We start from the raw sequence: 22,193 nt of genomic DNA, 5'->3' as shown, positions 1-22,193 counted from the left end.
GCAAGCCACCATCATAGAGCCATGCAAACACTGGCTTTGACTTTGATACTGGTTTAGACTGATTTTAGAATAAGCCTCTCAGCGAATCCTCATAGAACCACTTTATCACGTTGTAATGTATATAATGTAGACTGATGATTCTTCATTTAAGGAATACTTTAGACTTTTAATGTAATGTATATCTCTGCATCGGTAGCATGTTTGGTAAAAGGAACACTGTAGTATTTTTGCTTTAAAATTACACCGTCAAACTCATTGTGATTGCTAGTTTGGATTCAGCACTGCAGAAACAGCACTATGTAACTTTTGGAGGAACATAGAATCTGCTTTTACTGCTGTATTAATCACATAAACTCCCTAAGAGTCACATACAAAATATTCAAACACCCTATTGGCTTGTGAATTCTACTACTTTAAAGGAATCAATCAGAGGAAAATTAACACTCAGCATGAACACCATGAATAAATACTATGTATAGAGTTACATTACATTCACATTTTTGTTCGTTATTATCATGTTTTATTATAAATTGTTCATAGGTTCATATCACTGTAATAAGAGTAGTTATGAGAGTAGTGACTCAGTACCTGGTAAATTAATGTTCTTATCTTTGAATGTAAGCAGATCCTCACTGTAAGTTAAGCCTTCCCAGAAGAACAGAAGCTATTACTGCAGCGAAGGAGATATAAATACCCTATGAATGCCCTTGAATTCAGAACAACCAGTAGATGTACATCTGGTCTTCTTCCAATCTAAATGCCTCCTCACTCTGCTTTATAGTGGTTACTTTTCTTATGGCTGCCACAAAAGCCATGATAAATGCACTAGGGTTGTCTGGGTCCATGACAATAATGATTACAGTAATGATTTCCTTCTGTATGCCAGATGTTTCTCAGTGAAAAGAGGAAATAAACATGAGCATGTAAGTAATCACATTGTGAGAGTCTTCTCAGTCAAGTTTCAAATGCAAATACATTCACACGCACACACGCACACACACACACACACACACACGCACGCACGCACACGCACACACACACACACAAGTAATCTGAAGATCAGAGACCACTTTTCGTTTAATTCATTTCCATTCAAAATGGCTATTAAGTGGCTATAAAGTGGGAATTGAACCCACAGTTCACCCACAGTCCCTGGAGCTGTGTGACTGCGACAAATGCTCATTAATTCATCTGCACAAATGTCTTCAGCTTACTAAAATATATCAAATGTAATCTGTAAGAAATCTGATAATCACACAATATTATTTGACTCCAGAGCCACCATATAAATTTAGCCGCTGTAAACTTAATCACTTAATAATATAATAATAATAAGATTGACTTGTTTAATAACTGCAAACCTTTTAGTTCTTAGCTCTTCTGTGAGCCTCCAGCTGCTTGTGGTTGGATCTGAACTGTTAAGATGCACCTGTTTATTTCAGGATTCATCCTGCAGCTGCTGGAAACCATGTTTGCTTTAGATTGAAACATTTTAATACAAGTTTATTTCTTACTATACATGTGAGTACATTATTTTTACACATACAAATTTCCTTCTTACTATGTTTCCTATGGCTGTGACCCATTTTTGTGTTTTACAAGCTTTATTTATATACACGTTTAAGCCTCAAGAGCATAGTTTGCTAAAACAAAAAATTAAGTCATTTAATAGTGCTCAAAACAGATTTCCTATGAGTATGTCGAAACCACAATGGAGTTACAAAGTCAGTATTGTCTCACAGTCTGACCCTTGCAAGAAGCTCATTCTCAGTGGTACAGAAGCTACAGGATATTCTGGCCTCCCTGGCATTTGTCCAGACTGGCTTACAATTTTGGTCACAGAGAAGACTTATATTGGTGTAGCAGTCTTCCACGTGGAGAGCAGCGGTTTTACCCACTACACTTAACAAGAGCTGTTGCATAATGGGATATGTAGTCCAGCTAATATCACCTTCTAGATGAGAAGACTTATTGTGGCAAATGCTAATGTCCCCCCATGGACAGAGAGACGGGTTATGGATGGACAACAATATCTGTAGCTCATTTCAGATAGTATTCCCAAGAGAAGGGCTCGAGGAACTGCGTCTGAAGGTGGCGTCCTCTCTGTCCACGCTGCAGCCCGGGTCAGTATGGCTGTCTTTAGGTGGAGACTTAATTGTGCAGTGGAAACAGAAAGCATAGAAAAAGGCCACCAGCAAAAGGAAGCACACCACACAGAAAATTATGACTATGATGATGTTGTGAATGTGCATTGGATCTTCTCTGGAGGGAAGGCCAGGGAGGACTGCAGGGGTAGCAGTCAGATCCCCTGCTCCATGCCTCGAGCTGCTGGAGCTCGGGTATACAGAGCTCAGAAAAGAGGAAGCTGAAGTGGACATCTCTGTATCCTGACCTGAGGTTAAAAGAATTACATTGTCTGGTCAGTAACCTGTACAAAACCTGATTTTTATTTTCTTTTACTTGTTCTGGTAACTCTTTACAGTAGATTATGGTTTAAGATAATCATGTGACATACAATACCCATCAGATGTTTGGACACGCCCACTCAGGGCGTTTTGTTCTTTTGTTTTGGGACATTTTCCACATATTGTGAATGCACAGAACCAGTCAAAAGTTTGAACATCTTCTTGTTCAATGTTTCTTCTTTGTTTTTTATTATTATCTACATTGTAAATGAATATGGAACACATTAAAACTATGAAGACATTATGTAGTAAACAATAAAGTGTTAAACAAACAAGAAAATGTTTTATACTTTAGATTCTTCAAAGTAGCCCCTTCGCACATTCTTGGTGTTCTCTCAATCAGCTTCATGAGGTCGTCACCTGGAATGGTTTTCAGTGAACAGCTGTGGCCTCGTCAAGAGTTAATTTGTAGAACTGCTCGCCTTCGTAATGTGTTTGAGACCATAACATGGTTTGTGTAGAGGTAGGGCTGGTACATAGTTCTATACAGCGATAGCCCTATCCCACCAGTGACTAATGAGAAGATGTGTCCAAACTTTTGATGGGTACTGTATGTCAAGTGGTCAGTTCCACAAATAGTTATGAAGCCTGATCCTGAAATAACTCTGATTATATCTAAAAAAAACATGTAGTGTAGGATTATGGAAGCAAATTGCAATATGAAATTGTATTGTGCTTTTGAGTATATTGCTTTGTTCATTTAGGATTATAATACTGTCAAAATGCAGAAAGCAACATGTCCAACAAACACAGAAAGCTAAAAGTCAGGACAATGGAGTCTGAAGGCTTTTTGAGGCTCAGCAATATGGAAATAAACAGTCACATTCATCTAGCTAATTATTTAAAAAAATGTACAGAAGTGTTGCAGCTTCCATCAAAATATGTACATTTACATGTATGCTCTTTAAAACCATGCCTTCATGCAGAATGACCATGTTTTAGCCATGGCTGTAATTTGATACTTGCATGTTAGCAAACATTTAGCTAACATCATACCAGCTTTAAACATCTAAACTGAGAAGGCCTTGGTTATACTCATTTAAAACATTAAACCTGTTTTAAATGAGTACAATCATATGGGTTGACACCATGGTATTCAGTGCCTCCTGAGGCACACAATCACAAAAACAAAGACTACTAACAGACTTGATTCAGCTCCCATTGTTGACAATAGTGGAGCAGCAAGTACATATGGCTTTATTGGTGTAGAAGGAAACTGCTTTTCATGGGAAAAAAAATGTAGAACATATTAACTGGTTCTGTCCTTCACCACAGACAAACAAACAGTGCTTTCTACAGTGGTTCATATAGGCTTTGTTACAAAACTATGGAAATCCACAATAATACAAAAAATGCACAACTTTTTGCTACTATCTATTTGAGATATAAAATGATTTGAGGTAGTATATTCAATATATTGACTTAGTATCTCAATGTATTGAGATAGTATCTCAAAATATTGAGTTAGCATCTTACATATTAATGAACAAAAAATGGTTTTTAGGTTTTTAAAATGATTTCTTTGAGAAAGAGGCAGAAATGGGCTTCCATATGAAACAACATTGAGGCTGGCACTAGAAATGATCTGAGATAAGTGGGTTTTTTTTTGCAGACAGCAGAGACAACAAACAGTGTTAGCATGCTAATCAGCTAATTTGCTTTACAGGTAGTACAACTAGCGTACTATACTGTATCCCAGGTACACATTAGGTTACAGATATCAATATATACACCAATGATAGCCAATCTGCCTGAAAAAACGTGTCAGATCCACTTTTAGAAGCTGTGCATGTGACAAAGATGGGACATGGTTAGAAAATCTCCTGTGAAAAGCTACAAGGCTACTCTATTTTTAAAGTTAACATATTAGACTTTGATACCATTTATTATTTTGTCCCATCCCCACTTAGAAAAAACATTTTATCGATATCAGATACACTATATGACTCCACTCTAAAACATTGTGATAATATATTTCACTTATATGTACAATAAAACTGAGCACCTTGATACCTGTTGACTAAATAGCAAGTCTGTAGGCCTTACAATTTGGGCTGTGGGAGTTTTACAGCAGAAAATCGGAAGAATTAGAAAAATCCTAACAATTATAATAAGGTACTTGCGTTGTAGTACTCTGAACCCTAAAAAACATTTTTAATAATAAACACAGTTAATAATATTTTCATGAACCTATTACACTTCATAATGTTCCAAGTCTGTTTTCTTCTTTGAGGGCTAACATTTTCTTTTGGAGGAAAAATAAACCACAGAATTTCTTGCAGAGAACAGCAATGTGTAAACCGAGCTAATCCACAGACTAATTAGTTGTGAGTTCTCTGAGCATGATCCGCTTTGATGAAGAATTGTCAGATTTCAGAATCAGCACATTTAGTTTAAAATCCAAATTTTATCTAATCTAAATAGCATAAGATAATTCCTTCATTTCAACATTTTAACACTTTGACATTGATGTACTCACCCAGAATCCAGTAAACTCTGATTCTGTAGCTTCTGCTGATGTGGGTATGCTACAGATGCAGCATACTCCAGTGTAAAAGGAGGGGATGTGAAGAGGAGAGGACAGAAAGGGGAGAGAGAGCAGGAGCTACAGATGAAGAAGCTGTTCTCTCCGGCAACGTTGCCATAGCGACGTTCCATGAAGGGCTTAGAGCTTGAACATGACATCAGTTTAGGATAACAGAGAGATAGAGGGAGGAAACGAGCAGCATTTTATTTGAACACAGACACCAAATCAGAGAAAAACAACATGGACCTCAGGAAAAACAGACAGACAGCTTTTCTATATTTCCAGTTGGACACTGCAGATTCTCACATCATCTGTTTTTAGGTCTCCCCTAGTAACATGATAATGTCAAGCTGAGAGGGTGAAGGCTAAAACATGTTACCTCTGAGACACATGAACCCTCACAACTTCATTATAAAGTTAAACATGCTTGGAGGAGAAAGTACCTGCCCTGTTTCTGTTACATCAGCTAACAGGCCTTTACTGGGTTAACTACACTAAATCAAAACCAAATAATTACAGAAATTCCACATCTCACCACAGACAGAATTATTTTACTAATTCACATATGCCATAAATACAAGGCCTTTGTCTTGGTGAGTGTACACATGTTTGTAAAAATTTTAAATAGACGAGACAATTTGACTGTCAGTATAGGCTACAAAGCAAGCGATCTGCCAAAGGTGTTTTTATGACTGCTGATTTATGACTTGGTCTCCTATGTAATTTGCCTGTTACTTCTGCTGATTAGCATATAGGAATATTGGTTTCCTCTCTGCTCTGTGTGTTCTTTGTATGCAGGATGGAAACAAGATGCTAAAACTGATGCTGTGGACATCCAGAAAAATACGCATATATATGCATTTGCTTATGCTTCTAAAGATGAACATTCTAGATTTGGTTAAGCTCCTATTGCTATCGATGCCCAGGCCACAAACCGGTAACACTTCATAATAAGGGTACATGGTTCTTAAAAGAGTTCTTAAAAGAGTTACTTGGTTAATATAGACATTACCTAGCCTTTAATTACGGCTTATTACTGTCTTAAATAACATGAATAATGTACCTTTATTGTAAAGTGTCACCCACAACCCAGTCCATGTCTTCTGGAAGAGGCTGTGATAAAATCATACAATGTCCACAGGCTTTTTACAGAAACTCTAAATGTCATCTGTCCAGCACCATACTTCACCGACGGCATTAGGTTATTTTTGCATTACCTGAAGACCTTTACTAATAGTGTCTTGAGATACTGGCCAGTACCAACGAGAGGTCTGTTCACAGCAGTCAAACCAACATGGCAGAAATGAAAACATACAGAAATATATGAATAAAAAGGCATTTGTTCATTCATTTTTCTTATAACTGAGCTGCATGTTCTTCTGCTTCTACTCTTATTTTGAGCCACTGTATAATTAGTGTTATAATTAGTAATTATAAAATGATCACTTGATATGACAAGTGCAATGCAAGTCTGACTAAAGGCACAAGTTTGAACCTAGTGCTCTCAAGTTTTTTTTTGCCCTCTATTTCTGTTTAATGCATGTTGTTGATGTCACTGAAGTACAGAGTTTGAAGAGGCCTTCTGCTGTTTAGGAAAGGCCCTAAGGGTGTTTGTCCTATGTGTGACCTCATATCTATACCGCGGCGAGACAGGAAGGTTGAGTTCCTAAAAACACAATGTTTTAAAGTGTATATAAATAAAGAAAAAGACAAAATGGAAAGAATAGCCAGTGTCTTTAATGAACATGTATGATTAAATCCAACAGTAGGTCTACATTTCACAGTCTCTTCCTCTCGAGTTAAGCTAGTTGATACAGTTACTGGAGTTACTGGAAAGAAAAACTTATTTCTGAGCTTTGAATTTTTTTGAAGTGTTTCAAATTGAGACCATGACCACTAACACACACTCCATTCCAGTTGAACACAGCAGTGGCACACACACACACACACACACACACACACACACACACACACACACACACAGACCTGCTAATACTTTTACTTGATTACAGTGGGTAGGTTAAACACAATTGAAAACAGGAAGGAAGGGTAGAACTCCAGTTTTCCAGTTGAGATATCGTCATATTTTATGGAATGTAAAAATACAGTGGATAATTATAAATCAAAACAGGCTACATATAGATGAATGCCTCGGCTGAACACCGTGCTTGCTTCACTGACCTGGATGAGATCAGACAACTGTTTAACGCAGTGTGGACAGGCATCTTCATTTCTTCCTGTTTACAATGTCGTTGCAGATCCAATTCATACCATCCTGTGAATGCAAAGTACACAGGAATCAGAAACAGTAAGGTGCACATAAATAAACATATAACAACTACCCCACTGCTCTTTCCTTATAGGCTTTGTCCCTTCTCGCTGATCCTACTTCATTCTCTGTGGCAGCTTGAAAATGTGTGAATCTGTGTTTGAAAGAGTATTAAAACACCTAATTCAAAGTTAGCGGCTAATGCTATGTTAGCAGTCTTGTCCAAGGACATACTAACCTGCTGTTATCTACCACAATTTCACAGATCTACTCTCTCCACTCGTTTTTTGAGCATTGTTCATCTTGCAGTTTAACTATTAAATTAGGCCTAAGATGATTGCATTTGTACTTAATAGACTTTCTTTCTTGTCGTTATTCTCTGAGCTATACACAATAACAGCTATTTACAGTATTTACCTACAGGAGGAAATGTGTAGGTGATATGCAAACACTTCTCCGCTGATTTTATTATCTGCAGGGTTCCTGCAACCAAACCATTAATACCAAAGGACAACAGCATTATACATCTTAAAGATGGAAATTTGCTTGGACTTGCTGACTCCTGTCCTTATTCGTGCATTCATTCATTCTACGTTAAGTGCTTTATCTTGATCTTAAAGGCTGAACTTAGAGAGTGAATGGTGCCAGCTTCAGCCTAGCAGGCCACAAATAGTCCTTCAAACGGGATGTGTGTTTCTGCTCTGATTGGTGTGAATAAAGGAGGGGGACGTCAGTGATGTGAATCAGAAAACTATGAATGAATGACAGCACACATATCCAAATGATCTATTCTCCACTTAAAATCTGGACATGAAATGGAATGCTTCCAGGGCTGGTGCTAACCTGGAATCATTGGGCACATACAGGAACACACACTGGACGTATCACCACTTACACCAGTGGGCAGTTTCACTTTGCCAATCCACCTTCCAGCAGGCAACTCCTGTTTAGGAGGAAACTGGAGCACCCATGCAGACTCAGAGAAAACACACCAAACTCCTCACATACAATGACCTGGGGCAGGTATCAAACCCAGGACACAAAGCTGTGTGGCCTGCAATGCAGCTGTGCTGTCCTTTATTTCAATATTACATAAAGTGTAATCTACAGCACAAATTTAAAGTCATTTCACTGTACTGTGAAATTTTTAAAAAAAGATCCAGCAGATTTTACAGTGTGCACATTTCACTGTTTAGGAATATGAAATGAAAATAATAACAATATGGCCTGTAGTGCCCCCTAATGGTATTCACCTGCACTCCCTCCCCGCTCACTGCTGAACAGGCCTGGATCTGCCACACTCGGTCTCTGTAGGTGTGTAGGTTGAGTCCCTCTGCAATCTCACTGGCCGGAGATGCTGTGGCCAGATCCTGCTTATTTGCAAAGATCAGTATTGGCACACCCTTCAGGATCTCCTGATCTATCAGCTCAGACAGTTCCTATACACACCCACACACACACACACACACACACACACACACACACACACACAGAGAGAGAGAGAGAGAGAGAGAGAGAGAGAGAGAGAAATTAACCATTATTATTTTAACACTAAATATCACCCTTGGAAAATGTATAAACACATTAAAGTCTTTAGAAGGTTATTTAAAGTTTCTGATACAATCATAACACTGTAATATCAGTGTTTCTTTTATCAGGTTTAATCACGGAGATGTAAATTCTCTTCACAACACAGTTGTTGTCTAGAATAAAGGCCTACGTGGCCATTTCACAAATATAAAGGAAGGCCAGCAGGGCGTACTGTACTGTGTTCAGAGTTACCAAGAGATGTTATAAGAGAGTGAACAACATGCCTGAATGTCCAGTTTCAGTTCTTAAGAGAAAAATGTCTTATTTTATATTTAATTCTCAGTAACAGTTTATTAAGAGCAATATAATTTTTCAGGTCAGTGTTGCATTGTCTGCTCACAGTGGAGGTATGTGCAAAAACACCTGTGGATGTTGTTCAGATCTGAACCTTGATATCTCTAAGTTAAAAGAGCCAAGGGAAGTTAATTAATGGTGGGTTTTGTCCTATGTGGTTGTTAGAAGTCCTATTTTATCCATATCTAGCAATTGTTTAATCACTGAGGTTTTGGAAGATCCTGTTTTTCATTTATTTTATATTAACTTTCCCATTTCTTTTGAAAGTTGATAACCTTGTGCCTTACTTTGCTAACTTTTGAGACACGTTTTTACCTCAGCTCATGTTTGTGTGGGTAGGTTTCACAACAGTAAACAAAGAAAATATGGATAGATTTGATATTGTAAATTAGATGTTTGGTGTACATTTCTGTTATATGTTTTCTGAAATACGCATTGATAGCATTTTTGAACAGTGGTCTCTGATTTTTGAAAAATACTGTTTAAAATGTTGAGTCTTACCATTCCTGTTTCTTCAAACCTCTTCTTATCTGCACTGTCTATTACATAGATCTGGAAACAAGTAAAAACCAGTGTCCAAAGTGTCAACAAAAGTGTCCAAAGCTGGAGCAATATTTTGCTAATAATACATTTAACAGCACATCTCTCTGTTTTAAGATATACTCTAAAAGTTAACTGAACGCAGTAATGAAAAGGAAGCATAGTTAAAGTAAAAGGACACCATAATGAATGATGTAGACTGGACAGATGGCAGAAAGAGGGGAAAAAAGAGAAGGAAAGAGAGACTCCGGTGTAACGTCAGACAGCAGAAATAACATGCAAATATCTCCTTCTATAAACAATGGAGCCTGTGAGTCAGGACCAAACGCAGCTATCTCTATTCAAAGCCAGACGTCCAGGTGATTACATGTGGAATATGAGTTGGGGAAAAGAAACACACAGAGACACCTTGTCCTTTCCTCACCAGTAAATCTGTGTTTTCTAAGTATTTCTTCCAGAAAGACCTTATCTTCCTCTGTCCACCAATATCCCACAGGTTCAGCTTCATCCCATGCGATGCCACACTCTTTATGTTAAAACCCTGCAAATACAGCACACAGCAATCTATGTGACAGTGGATAAAAACAAATGAAACCTAATCAAATCTGTGAGAAAAATATCTCAGCATATATAAACGCTGTGTAATCACAGATATTCATGAATTAATTAATTGGAGCTTCATTGGAATTGTGGCCTAAAACTAGAATTTTATTTGTTATCATCATATTTTCTATCTGCCACACAGTCACATCATTGGGCACAAGGCAGGAACACACCCTGGAGGGGACGACAGTCCTTCACAGACACACACACACATTCAGTCACACACTCACAGCTACGGACACTTTTGAGTCACCAATCCATCTACTAATATGTGTTTTGGACCATGGGAGGAAACCCACACGGACACAGGGAGAACACACCACACTCCTCACAGACAGTCACCCGGAGGAAACCCACGCAGACACAGGGAGAACACACCACACTCCTCACAGACAGTCACCCGGAGGAAACCCACGCAGACACAGGGAGAACACACCACACTCCTCACAGACAGTCACCCGGAGGAAACCCACGCAGACACAGGGAGAACACACCACACTCCTCACAGACTGTCACCCGGAGGAAACCCACGCAGACACAGGGAGAACACACCACACTCCTCACAGACAGTCACCCGGAGGAAACCCACACAGACACAGAGAGAACACACCACACTCCTCACAGACAGTCACTCGGAGGAAACCCACACAGACACAGGGAGAACACACCACACTCCTCACAGACAGTCACCCGGAGGAAACCCACACAGACACAGGGAGAACACACCACACTCCTCACAGACTGTCACCCGGAGGAAACCCACACAGACACAGAGAGAACACACCACACTCCTCACAGACAGTCACCCGGAGCGGGACTTGAACCCACAACCTCCAGGTCCATGGAGCTGTGTGACTGTGTGGCATATAGAAAATATGATGATAACAAAAAAATTTCTAGTTTTAGGCCACAATTCCGATGAAGCTCCATCAACAAATTCAGGCCTAGAAACAAAAATTTAGGGGAGGGGAAATTTATTTTATTACGGTTTATTTCGGTTTTCAAAATGAATACAATATATACAATAATAATGATAACAAATATTAAATTAATGGATATGACAGTCAAAACAAATACAAACCGAAAAGGTATAGGCTGAAGCATTAGCTCATTGTGCCTACTGATGATATTCTCTGTCGTATTTCCACTGTTTTTTTACAGCATATATTGTGTTCAATGCAGTATGACAAAAGGTTATTTTAAATGTATCTTGACACAAACAAACAAGCTATGGCTTTAAAGGAATTATTACCTTACATTTACAGCTTCATAATCGCTGTGATGTTTCACTCATCTGTAATAAGCAGAATAGGGCCCCTGTTGTAGCTGAACACAGCACTGCAGAAACTGTACTATGTAACTATTGGAGCAGGATAGGAAACCATCTCTCTGAATTTTGACTGAATATTTAAATGTGGCTCTGTTAGTTTTTATTTGTTCTTTCCAAGTTATTATAACTAAATACTTTGTTGCCTTCCATGCACCAATAAAAACACATACTGTTGCATTAATACCGTATCGACCACTCATTTTTTTGTTTAAAACTAATCTTAATTTAGTTCACTTGTGTAACAGAGAACTGCCCCCATGATTCTGGGTCATTACCTCTAAAGCTGATGCGAGTAGGAGGAGGATTTACCTGTGTAGGTGTGATAGTGCTGACATCCTCTGAGGCCAGGCACTTTAGGATGGTGGTTTTTCCTGCATTGTCCAGTCCAAGAAGAAGTATCCTCACCTCCTGCTCTGACGAGCCCTTCAGTTTCTCAATAACAGAGAGCAAGCCCTGGGTGAAATCCCCACACACAAATATTACCTTACTGCAGACAACACAGACCTCTTAACAGATACGACACTTAACAACATCTAACATCAGAGTGAGTCAGTAAACTCAAACAACTATTTTAATTAAGAATTAACCCCAGGAAATTGGTGTCTAGTGGTGGCATGATGGTACAACAGGTAGGGTCACTGTCACACAGTCCAAAGCCAGGTTCAAACCCCGCCTCTGGTTACTGTCTGTGAGGAGTTTGGTGTGATGTCTCTGGGAGCACAATTTCATCAACTAGTCTAATAAAATGATTTTGGTAGGTGGATTGGCTATAAAAAGTGTCACACAATAAAATGTGTGAGTGACTGTGTGTGATGCCCTGTGACGGACAGGTGCACTGTCCAGGGTGTGTTGTGCCTACTGATTTTGCAACTCTAAACTGCATGAAGTGAACTCTTTACAACAAGGGTACATTAATTCATGATATGTAGGACTTACTGAACAAATAAATAATTAATGATTAAAAAAAACAAACAAAAAAAACCAACTAACATTAAGTAGCATTCATTTAGAATGTTATAATATTCTAAAACAATGCTGGTTCTTCTATTATTAATGATTAATTGTGACCTTACATAATCATTTAGTAATGCTGTCAATTAGTAATTACTGTCTTATTACTTAAAACTGCCTTAAGTACGGTTAATTAATGCACCATTACTGTAAAGTGTTACCAGTTACATTTATATCTGTTTATTTTTTGTCCTTCATTTGTGTCTAAAATGATTAGCAATACAATTATTTATAATTTTGAGTATTATTTTGTCAGTATGTCACACAAATTGAAACATCATAAATAAATATGAAAATAATGAGAAAAATGGTCACAGAAAGTCTCACTGTTAGTGACAACTTTATATGCCATGAAAATATTACATGAAGAAAAAGGCATTTAATTTTAAAATTGATATGAAATAATATTATTGAATAATTTGTCATTTCTGCAGTCTATTTGACTTTGAAACTAAAGATGCAGTGTGGTACTTAAAAATTATTTCTTTCATTTGAAGTGTTGTTTTTATACTTATGTATCTATGACAATTCAGGGATTACGCAGGCTTTGTTTAATTTGGCAAATATATCAAAAAGTTAATTCCTTTAAGCATTACATCATCATTACCTCAACCACTTGATCTCCTTAAAACTGTACTTATCTAAAACGATAGTTGTCAGCTAATCGTCCTAAATAACACAAACAATAACAACACTGTGGTGTAATTATTCATTGAGGAAAAACATAAAAACTAAATGGCCACCAGGGCAATTATGTGTGGTCCACATTTATGTGGAAAATTAGCTAATTTAGCTGAGAGCTTCATTCAAGTAATAGCTAGCAGATTAGCATTATTAGATTAGCATGGGCCACTGGCCTTCCTCTGACTAAAATGTCCTCATTCTTTGCTTAAGACTTTGAAGCCAAACATAATATTTTACACTGATGCTTTGATGGCTAGCCTGAAGCAAAAATTCATAATTGGAATGGATTAAAATTAATTGGAATATAGTATTATTCCAGGTAGGCTCTGGACCCACCGCGACCCTGAATTGGATAAGCGGTTACAGATAATGAATGAATGAATGAATGGAATATAGTATTAATGATAGAAATACTATCACACTTGTGTTATAATTTGGCACATGTATCTTTTGGCAAACTAAGAATTTTCTTTCAAATGAAGAGCCTGGAGGTCAATTATATTTAAGGAAGTGCTATAATATAGTTTTCCTACCATTGATGTCAAAAGCAAGTTACCAACATTGATGTGTAATTCAAGTTTAAAATACAGTCTGTTATTGAAATTGTAACACCACTGAAAATCTAACTTTAAAAATACAGTCCACTTTCATTTTACTTTTGTTTTAAAATAACATAAAGACTAAATGTATGTGATACATATTATAATATATATTTTTAAAACCAATATCATTTTTTTGTTACGGATTGTCTCTGATTTATTAATATGAGCTCAATTGTGAGTATCAGCACTAATCGGTCCTGCTCACACATACCTTTTGAGCTTCTCCCATCTTGATTCTCTCCCAGGCGTGTCTACATTCTCTACTTTACTCCATTGCATGTGAGTCCAGCGATGCAAATAATCCCAACACAGTCCAGGTGTAATTTAGGGGTTCTGTTGCTTACTATACACACTCAGGTCAGTTGTTGGTTTTGTTTTTAGGAATATGAGTGTGTGTGTCCTCCTATATGTTGTGATTTATCTTGAGGTCAGTGTTAATGAATCTTGGAGGAGGGGAGTGAAGAGATTAGAAGGACAGAATGAACCTCTCTCTCTCTCTACCTTGTGTGTGTGTGTGTATATGTGTGTGTGTGTGTGTGTTGAGGCTTTACATGGATTATCTCTATACAAGCTGCTACTGTGGGGAATCACCCAGACAAAACAGCATTGCTCACTAGAGCAGATTCTAATCAGTGCTATGCTTCTCTCTCTTGTAATCTACACTCATTTCTCTGTCTAGATAACTATCTTGTAGTTGCAGTTTCTGACCATAGAGATGATAAATGTCTGGACATTTTCGGGTAGTGGATCACTCTCAGCAAAGCAGTGAAACAGACAAGTATAAATCTCCAGTTTAATCACAGTGTCTGATACAAAAGATTAAATGTGAGCACATAAAATAAACTTTTAATGCCTTCAAACACAGACATATGAACATATCTAATACTTAAGATTTTTATGAAATATCAATCTGTTCAATATTGTTTAATTTTAAAGCATGTAACTGCTGTGTTACTCAATATATTCCCATGACATTCCAGCTTTATTCTGTTTTCACAGCACTCCTGCTGTTGCAGAAACTATTTTTAGCTTACTTGACGTATTCTGGGATTAAGTGTGTTATCTCTTAACATGTGAACACTTGCCATGTTAGCGTGGGTTAGGTGTGCTTCAGCTCGCAGTCCCATCAGATTCAATCTAGCAGTAACCGTATCTACCCTGCCTTCATAAAGACTGCTGCCAACACACTTTGACTAAACAGAGGCTAAAGGCTAGCTTTAGCCACATTTCATACAATTGCCTGCTGTTTATTTTTGCAATAGTTTATTGGGGGTTTATACCACGAAAAAAAAATGACATTAGGTACAAACAAGTTAAGCTATATTTCACATATTTATTAAGCACATATTCACATAGTTTGCTCGTTTGTTATCATTACTTGTACGTTTATGTATTTCTACTGAAAATGCAATCAGTGTAATACATTAAGGAGGAGCTTAAAACTGAGTTTGAGGGCCATGTCATTGAAACAATGTGTGATTACTGTTTTCAAGTTTGCTATTTTACTGTATCATTGTTATTACTATTGTATGTTTTAAATTGTTCTTTTGTTGTTATTTTTCATTTTCTTCAATTTTTGTGTTTTACTGTTTAGTTTCACTTTGGTTTTATTATAAAGGTTACGCATGGCTCTTTGCTATTATTTTGTATAATACGTCTATGGGACCCCAGGAAAAATAGCATCTAATAAGATAAAAGCTAATGCTGATCCTAAAAATAAAGCAAATAATACAAAGCTGCCTGCTGAATGATGTCACTGTTGTCGGAAAATTGCCCTTGCCCTTTGTTTTCTTGTTGGTCTGTAATAAATTGCATTTTGGTCTGGGACCAGGTAAGAGTACCACTGTACTAAATGAAAAAAGGGAGAAAAACAAATAATACATCGAAAGATTGTCTAGTTTGCCCTCTCATACCACCAATGGGCTAAATATTGTGTAGTGTAAAATTGCACAGCAACACATTCTCTCTCTCTCTCTCTCTCTCTCTCTCTCTCTCTCTCTCTCTCTCTCTCTCTCTCTCTCTCTCTCTCTCTCTCTCTCTCTCTCTCTCTCTCTCTCTATTTTCACCAGTAGCCTGTTACGGTGGTGCCAGGGCTGGAAATGTTTTCCATGTTTCTTTGCCGCTGACGTTTCCTAGCCTCCCTTTGAACTATAGAGATACAGAGATACACACACACACACACACACACACACACACATTCAAACACACACACACACAGAGAGAGAGAGAGAGTGAGAGAGAGAGAGAGAGAGAGAGAGAGAGAGAGAGAGAGAGTGTTAAAGCTATGGAATCCCAATACATGTACAGTGGTGTGAAAAAGTGTTTGCCCCCTTCATGATTTCTTATTTTTTTGCATGTTTGTCACGCTTAAATATTTCAGATCATCACACAGATTTAAACATTAGTCAAAGACAACACAAGTAAACAAAAAATGCAGTCTTTAATTGAAGTCTTTTATCTTTAAGGGAGAACAAAAATCCAAACCTACATGGTCCTGTGTGGAAAAAGTGTTTTCCCCCTAAACCTATTAACTGGTTGGGCCACCCTTAGCAGTAGCAACAGCAACCACGCGTTTTCGGTAACTTTCAGCGAGTCTTTCATAGCACTGTGGAGGAATTTTGGCCCACTCATCTTTGCAGAATTGTAGTTATTCAGCCACATTGGAGGGTTTTCACACCACTGTACATTAGGCAATGTGATCTGTCTTTTGTTGACTGAGTTTTATGACGCCAAACTCACCTTCATTTCTCTTCATCAAGATTTTCATAATGATAGCCAGCAGGATAATAACGACCAAAGCAGATACTCCACAGATGACCAGAATGAGTACAGTCGGATCTGCAAGAACATAAAGAAAACAATCGAAATTACACACTCAGGATCACTGTACTCGCATTTGAGACCCACGGTCCTACTGAAATTTTAAACTTTATTGCTATGGCATAACTGATATATTATGGTTTGTAATGCTCATAAACTAGTGCAGTAACTGATGAGATACAGCCAGCTTTTGTGAATCTAAATGATAAGTGAACCTGATAAATTGGATAATGAATTTTGGTCCTTAACAAGTTCTCATCGCGTCTATGAATGTGTAACTCATGTGACACCTCTCCAAAGCAAATCAGAATGTAAAATATAATCACCATTTACAGTGATAATCTGAGAGGCACATAATTTTCCACTGATGCACACAACACAACAAGTCAGCTTTACTGTCTTCTTGGTAGCCACAGTAAAAACACTGCTGTTTGTTTTTACTGACGCCTTATCACCCTGTGTCCACTCAAAGCCAGTGACCAGGTTCTGAGACACGTTATAAACACAGGTCACGTTCAGTGAATTTCCTTCTTCAATCGTGAAAGAGCTTGCATTCAGCTGCACTGTGAAGACAGAAGGGGGGGGGGGGGTCAAAAGGACAAAGGTCAATAAAAATGATGCATAAATGTAAAGTGAGTGTGTAGGTTGGTAACTCATAGTGAGTAACACTGCTGATGTCTGTGCAGAAAACTAGGGTTCAGTTCTCTACTCAAGTTAACACACCATGCTCGAACAAGGAAGATCCTTGGACAAAACTCCCAACACTGCTTTAGACAAGGCAAGGCAAGGCAAGGCAAATTTATTTATACAGCACCTTTCATACAAAAGCAATTCAAAGTGCTTTACAGGGGGGAAAATAACAGTTAAATTAAGAGCCAGAATAAAATCATAAAAGTCCAATAAAACAATTACATTAAAATAATAAAATGATTAAATGATTATTAAATAATACAATAAAACAAAAGAAATTAAATGCCGTTACAGAAATAAAAGTGCAGAATATTATAAACCGAGCTGTAGCTGCTCAAACAGGAGTGTTTTAAGTTTTGATTTAAAAGTGTCTAAAGTCTGGGATCCTCTAATATTCTCAGTCGGCTGATTCCATTTAAAAGTGGCATAGGAGCTAAACGCTGCCTCTCCATGTTTAGTTTTGACCTGAGACAGGACTAATGCACTAGTTCCTAAAGATCAGAGAGCTCTGCTCGGCTCATATCTCTGTAACAGATCTGATAAATACACTGGTCCTACACCATTTAGACATTTATAGACCAGTAATAACACCTTAAAGTCTATTCTGTAACAGAGGATGTGAGGATGGGGGGGGGGGGTGATGTGATCTCTTCCTTTGCTCCGAGTGAGAACTCTGGCAGCTGCATTTTGAATCAGCTGAAGCTGTTTAATGGTCTTTTGTGGAAGTCCAGCTAAGAGACCATTACAGTAACCAATCCTGCTAGAAATAAAGACATGGATAAGTTTCTCCAGGTCTGGTTTAGTCAGAAAATCTCTAATCTTACTGATGTTCTTAAGATGGTAAAATGCTGATCTAGTAACTGCTTTAATATGAGACTAAAACAGAGATCAGATTCCATTAATACACCAAGGTTGCGAGCGAGTTCTTTACATTTGAGGGCTCTCGAGTCCAGATACGTAGCCAATATTTGTCTCTCATTGCCGTTCCCGAAAAGAAAAATCTGTTTTATCCTTATTCAACTGCAGAGAGTTGTGTCCCATCCAGTTTGTGATGTGTTCAAGGCACTTGCTTAATGAATCAACTGGACCAGAGTCGTTTGGGGACAGGGCCATGTAAATCTGAGTATCATCTGCATAGCTGTGATAGGAACAGCCCATAGTCCTGTAGAATCTGGCCAAGAGGAAGCATATATAAATTAAATAAAAGTGGACCAAGAATAGAGCCCTGGGGGACACCACAGGTCACTGGCGTGTTCTCTGAAATATTATTTTCTATTTTTACAAAGTAGTTCCTGCGTTCCAGGTAGGAAACGAACCACTTCAGAACTGTTCCTGAGAGTCCAACCCAGTTAGCGAGTCTTTCTATAAGAATCTTATGGTCAATGGTATCAAAGGCAGCACTAAGGCCAAGAAGTAATAGAAGAGATGCCTTTCCAGCCTCTGTATTTAAGCGGATGTCATTAATTACCCTGATTAGAGCAGTGTCAGTGCTGTGATTAGACCGGAACCCGGACTGGAATTTGTCTAGGCTACTATTTATGGACAAGAAACTAGTGATTTTGCTCAATGATTTTGCCCAATGATTTTGCCAATGAACGGTAAATTAGAAACTGGTCTGTAGTTACTAATCTGAGATGATTCTAAATTTTTCTTTTTTAAAAGAGGCATTACAACTGCAGTTTTTAGTGAGGAGCTCGGAAAGAGCCCCGACATGAGTGAGGTGCTTACAATGTGGAGTAGGTCTGGTGCGATAGTGTGAAACACACTTAAAAATTTGGTTGATAGTGTGTCAAGACTGCAAGTGGATGGTTGGATGATTAACTGTGTCAATTAAAATTTCATTATTAACAGTACTGAACTTTAGCCTGCATCTGTAACATGATTACAACAATATGTCACTCAGGTTTAGGGTGTACACACTCTTGGCTCAGCTGATTCATATCGTGCCTTGCTGCATTCACGTTCTGTGTACGGGCACCCACTTGAAGAGGTGGGCTTGGGCACGGTTCAGTTTACAATCCTCAAGCAAAGGTTGGAGCACTCACACTAGTCAAACAAAGTGATGGAATGTGCCCAGGCACAGTACAGATTGTCTAGCATGAGCACACTCTTAGAATGTCTACCAAATGCCAAAAATGTTAATGTGTGCTATGAACTATGCAACTTTATGCTCAAAATGAGAGTCTATTCTGATATTGAGAACCACAAAACCAATCCTAGAATTGTATTTAGCATGATCTCAAAACTTACTAAGAATCAGGCAGGCACAGAACCGATGACACCAGCTGTCTACAACACTAAGGATTTTATGGACTTTTTCAATACAAAAAACATTATTAGACAAAAATTCACCTAGTAGTATTTTCTCTAATCTGTCTGTCATCTGATGTAGCTAATGTAACACAAAACATAGTTATAGAAGACATATCACAAGGATTCTCCCCACTCAAGCAGCCAGAAATGGGAAAATTATTTCATCTTCAAATTCCGCAACTTATGAACTCAACACAATTTCAACAAACCTACCTAAAAAAGTACTACCAGTTATAATCAAAGCTCCTCTAACAGTAGTAAACTCTTCTTTTAATCTGGATAACATATACTTAGAGCTTTTAAATTAGCTATTATTAAATCTTTTATTAAGAAACCAAATCTTGATCCCAGTGAACTGTCAAATTATAGATCTATTTCTAACCTAAAATGTATATATAAAAAACTGTAGCCCAGCAGTTCTGTTCATATCTTCATAGGAATCACAGTTATTTACATTCTGTATTCAGGCCACATCATAGCACAGAGACAGCACTTGTTAAAATAACAAATTATCTTTTTTATGCTTCTGATCAAGACTGTGTGTCTTTGCTGATTCTAGTCAACCTAAGTGTGGCTTTTGATACCATAGACCACACTAGCCTTTTAGAAAGATTAGAAAGCATGGTTGGAATCACAGGAACAGCTCTAGTATGGTTCAGATTTTACCTAAATAAACAGATATACTATCCAGTTATATGAAAGTAAAATTTGGAGTTCCACAAGGTTCTGTATCAGGACCGTTGTTATTCACTTATACATGCTGCCACTGGGCACAGTCATAAGTAAACATGATGTCTATTTCCACTGTTTTGCTGTTTGTACTGATATATATTGATGTATGCAATAGGCATAAAAAAATAGAAAAAGCTGTATGCAATAGGCCACATATTAAACTATATCAATGACCTTTAAACCCAGTCAAAAAAGCTGTTTGTGGCACTCCTGAGTAATAAAGTTGAGGAGACAATATATGTTCTTCTAAAAATTCCACTTGATGAGGAATAAAAACGTTTTTATGTATGTATTTATTTATTTATTTATTTTTATATTTTGAAAGAGTTAAAAAACTGGGCCAACTATGAAATAGTTCATGCGGTTCAGCACCAGATAGTAGCCCAAGCTTCTAACTGCAGGATATTATGGACAAAGTGAAGGCATGCCCATGTTCCTTTAAGTTAATAGTTATTATATATATATAAAAAAGAACAATGTCCCAGCTGTGTCAAATTCAGAAACATATGACATTACCTGTATAGGATGAATTACAAGCCTGTGCATGGTCTAAAGGAACAGGAAGAAAAGAGATGTAAATAGAAAAATATCATACAGGAAATTTCATACAGGAAAAGATGTTAGTTATGAGGGCACTCACAAAATAATATAGAGATGAGGAGGTAAGTTAGGGTGGCACCAACTCCTCCCATCATTCTGCCCAAGACATGTACAACAGTTAATATCTCCTTAAGTACTGGAAAAAAAGAGAGTTTTCATAACAATTTCTGGAATAGCAAACATTTTTCAAATATGATGTAGATTCTTAAATAAAAATGATTAATAACTCTTAATGTTGATGGTTCACTGACTACACACTAACTATCAGTTATATATGATGAAGATGTTTCAAGATCATTAGACACCTGCCTACTACCTGCACTACATGTGAACCACTCCTCTTCAGCATCCAATACATGCTCAACCAATACATGCTCAGTGATATTTTGCTTTTTATATCTCGATTAGAAACTGATAGAAATGAGAAAATCCACATGAAATAACTTTACAAAACATATCTATAACTTATCTAATGCATGAAGCTCCATCATATGTGGACAGCTTCTGTTCTGACATTTTATTTAAAAATACTATGTAGTAAAATATTTACATTTTTCCATCTAAATAAAGTGTTCACAAAACAACAAAACTAACAAACACAAACAAGCAAAATAAACACCCACAGCACTGGGTATTTCCTTTCTTTAGATTTCAGTCAAGGGGAACAGAGTGAATATAAATACAAATACACACACCCACACACACACACACTATAAACCATATATCAAATATATATTTCTTTTAGAGAGTAAATATTTATTTAATTTAAGAAATAAAAGAAATAATAAAATATTTTATTTATTTCACCGAATACTATCTGCTTTTTATTTATTCTGATTCTTATTAACAGTGAGTAAAATATTACTGTGACTAAATTCTGCTTGAATGCAGGTGTAAACGTTTACTTTTTATACTTTTTATGACACATTTATTTGATAATTGTGCTTAGAATATGCAAAGTAGCTTGTGGTATCAGAGGTATATACTGTGATATTCTCCAGAATCAAACATTTTAACATTTAATCCTTGACACTAATTTCCTTTACTGAGTGTGAGAAAATAAAGCATAACAACCCAAAACACATGGCCTGAGCATTGGTCTATATCAATTAGTTTAATGTTT

The 22,193-nt window shown here is 37.3% G+C and overlaps 2 protein-coding genes across 2 annotated transcripts in view; both read right to left on the bottom strand.

The window, feature by feature from the left end:
* Positions 1-6,777: 6,777 nt before the first annotated feature.
* Positions 6,778-14,144, bottom strand: arl3l2 (ADP ribosylation factor like GTPase 3, like 2). The gene is made up of 6 exons (XM_066669624.1): positions 14,127-14,144; positions 11,928-12,071; positions 10,110-10,226; positions 9,647-9,697; positions 8,515-8,700; positions 6,778-7,267 (listed from the first exon to the last, which is right to left on the bottom strand). Exons 1-6 carry the CDS (start codon positions 14,142-14,144, stop codon positions 7,220-7,222), a joined length of 564 nt encoding a protein of 187 aa, XP_066525721.1. The 3' UTR covers positions 6,778-7,219.
* Positions 14,145-15,922: 1,778 nt separating this feature from the next.
* Positions 15,923-22,193, bottom strand: part of LOC136695337 (uncharacterized) — an 8,778-nt gene continuing 2,507 nt past the window's right edge. Inside the window, exons 3-7 of the mRNA XM_066669371.1 lie at positions 21,111-21,206; positions 20,987-21,019; positions 17,062-17,298; positions 16,655-16,753; positions 15,923-16,063 (exon numbers count right to left, since the gene is read on the bottom strand). Coding sequence (XP_066525468.1) covers positions 15,978-16,063; positions 16,655-16,753; positions 17,062-17,298; positions 20,987-21,019; positions 21,111-21,165 — 510 coding nt within the window. The 5' untranslated portion in view covers positions 21,166-21,206 and the 3' untranslated portion in view covers positions 15,923-15,977. The remainder of the gene's footprint in view (positions 16,064-16,654; positions 16,754-17,061; positions 17,299-20,986; positions 21,020-21,110; positions 21,207-22,193) is intronic.

The sequence above is a fragment of the Hoplias malabaricus genome, chromosome 4, assembly GCF_029633855.1.
Source record: "Hoplias malabaricus isolate fHopMal1 chromosome 4, fHopMal1.hap1, whole genome shotgun sequence".
NCBI classification, from domain to species: Eukaryota; Metazoa; Chordata; class Actinopteri; order Characiformes; family Erythrinidae; genus Hoplias; species Hoplias malabaricus.
This window is presented reverse-complemented; position numbering and strand designations above follow the sequence as displayed.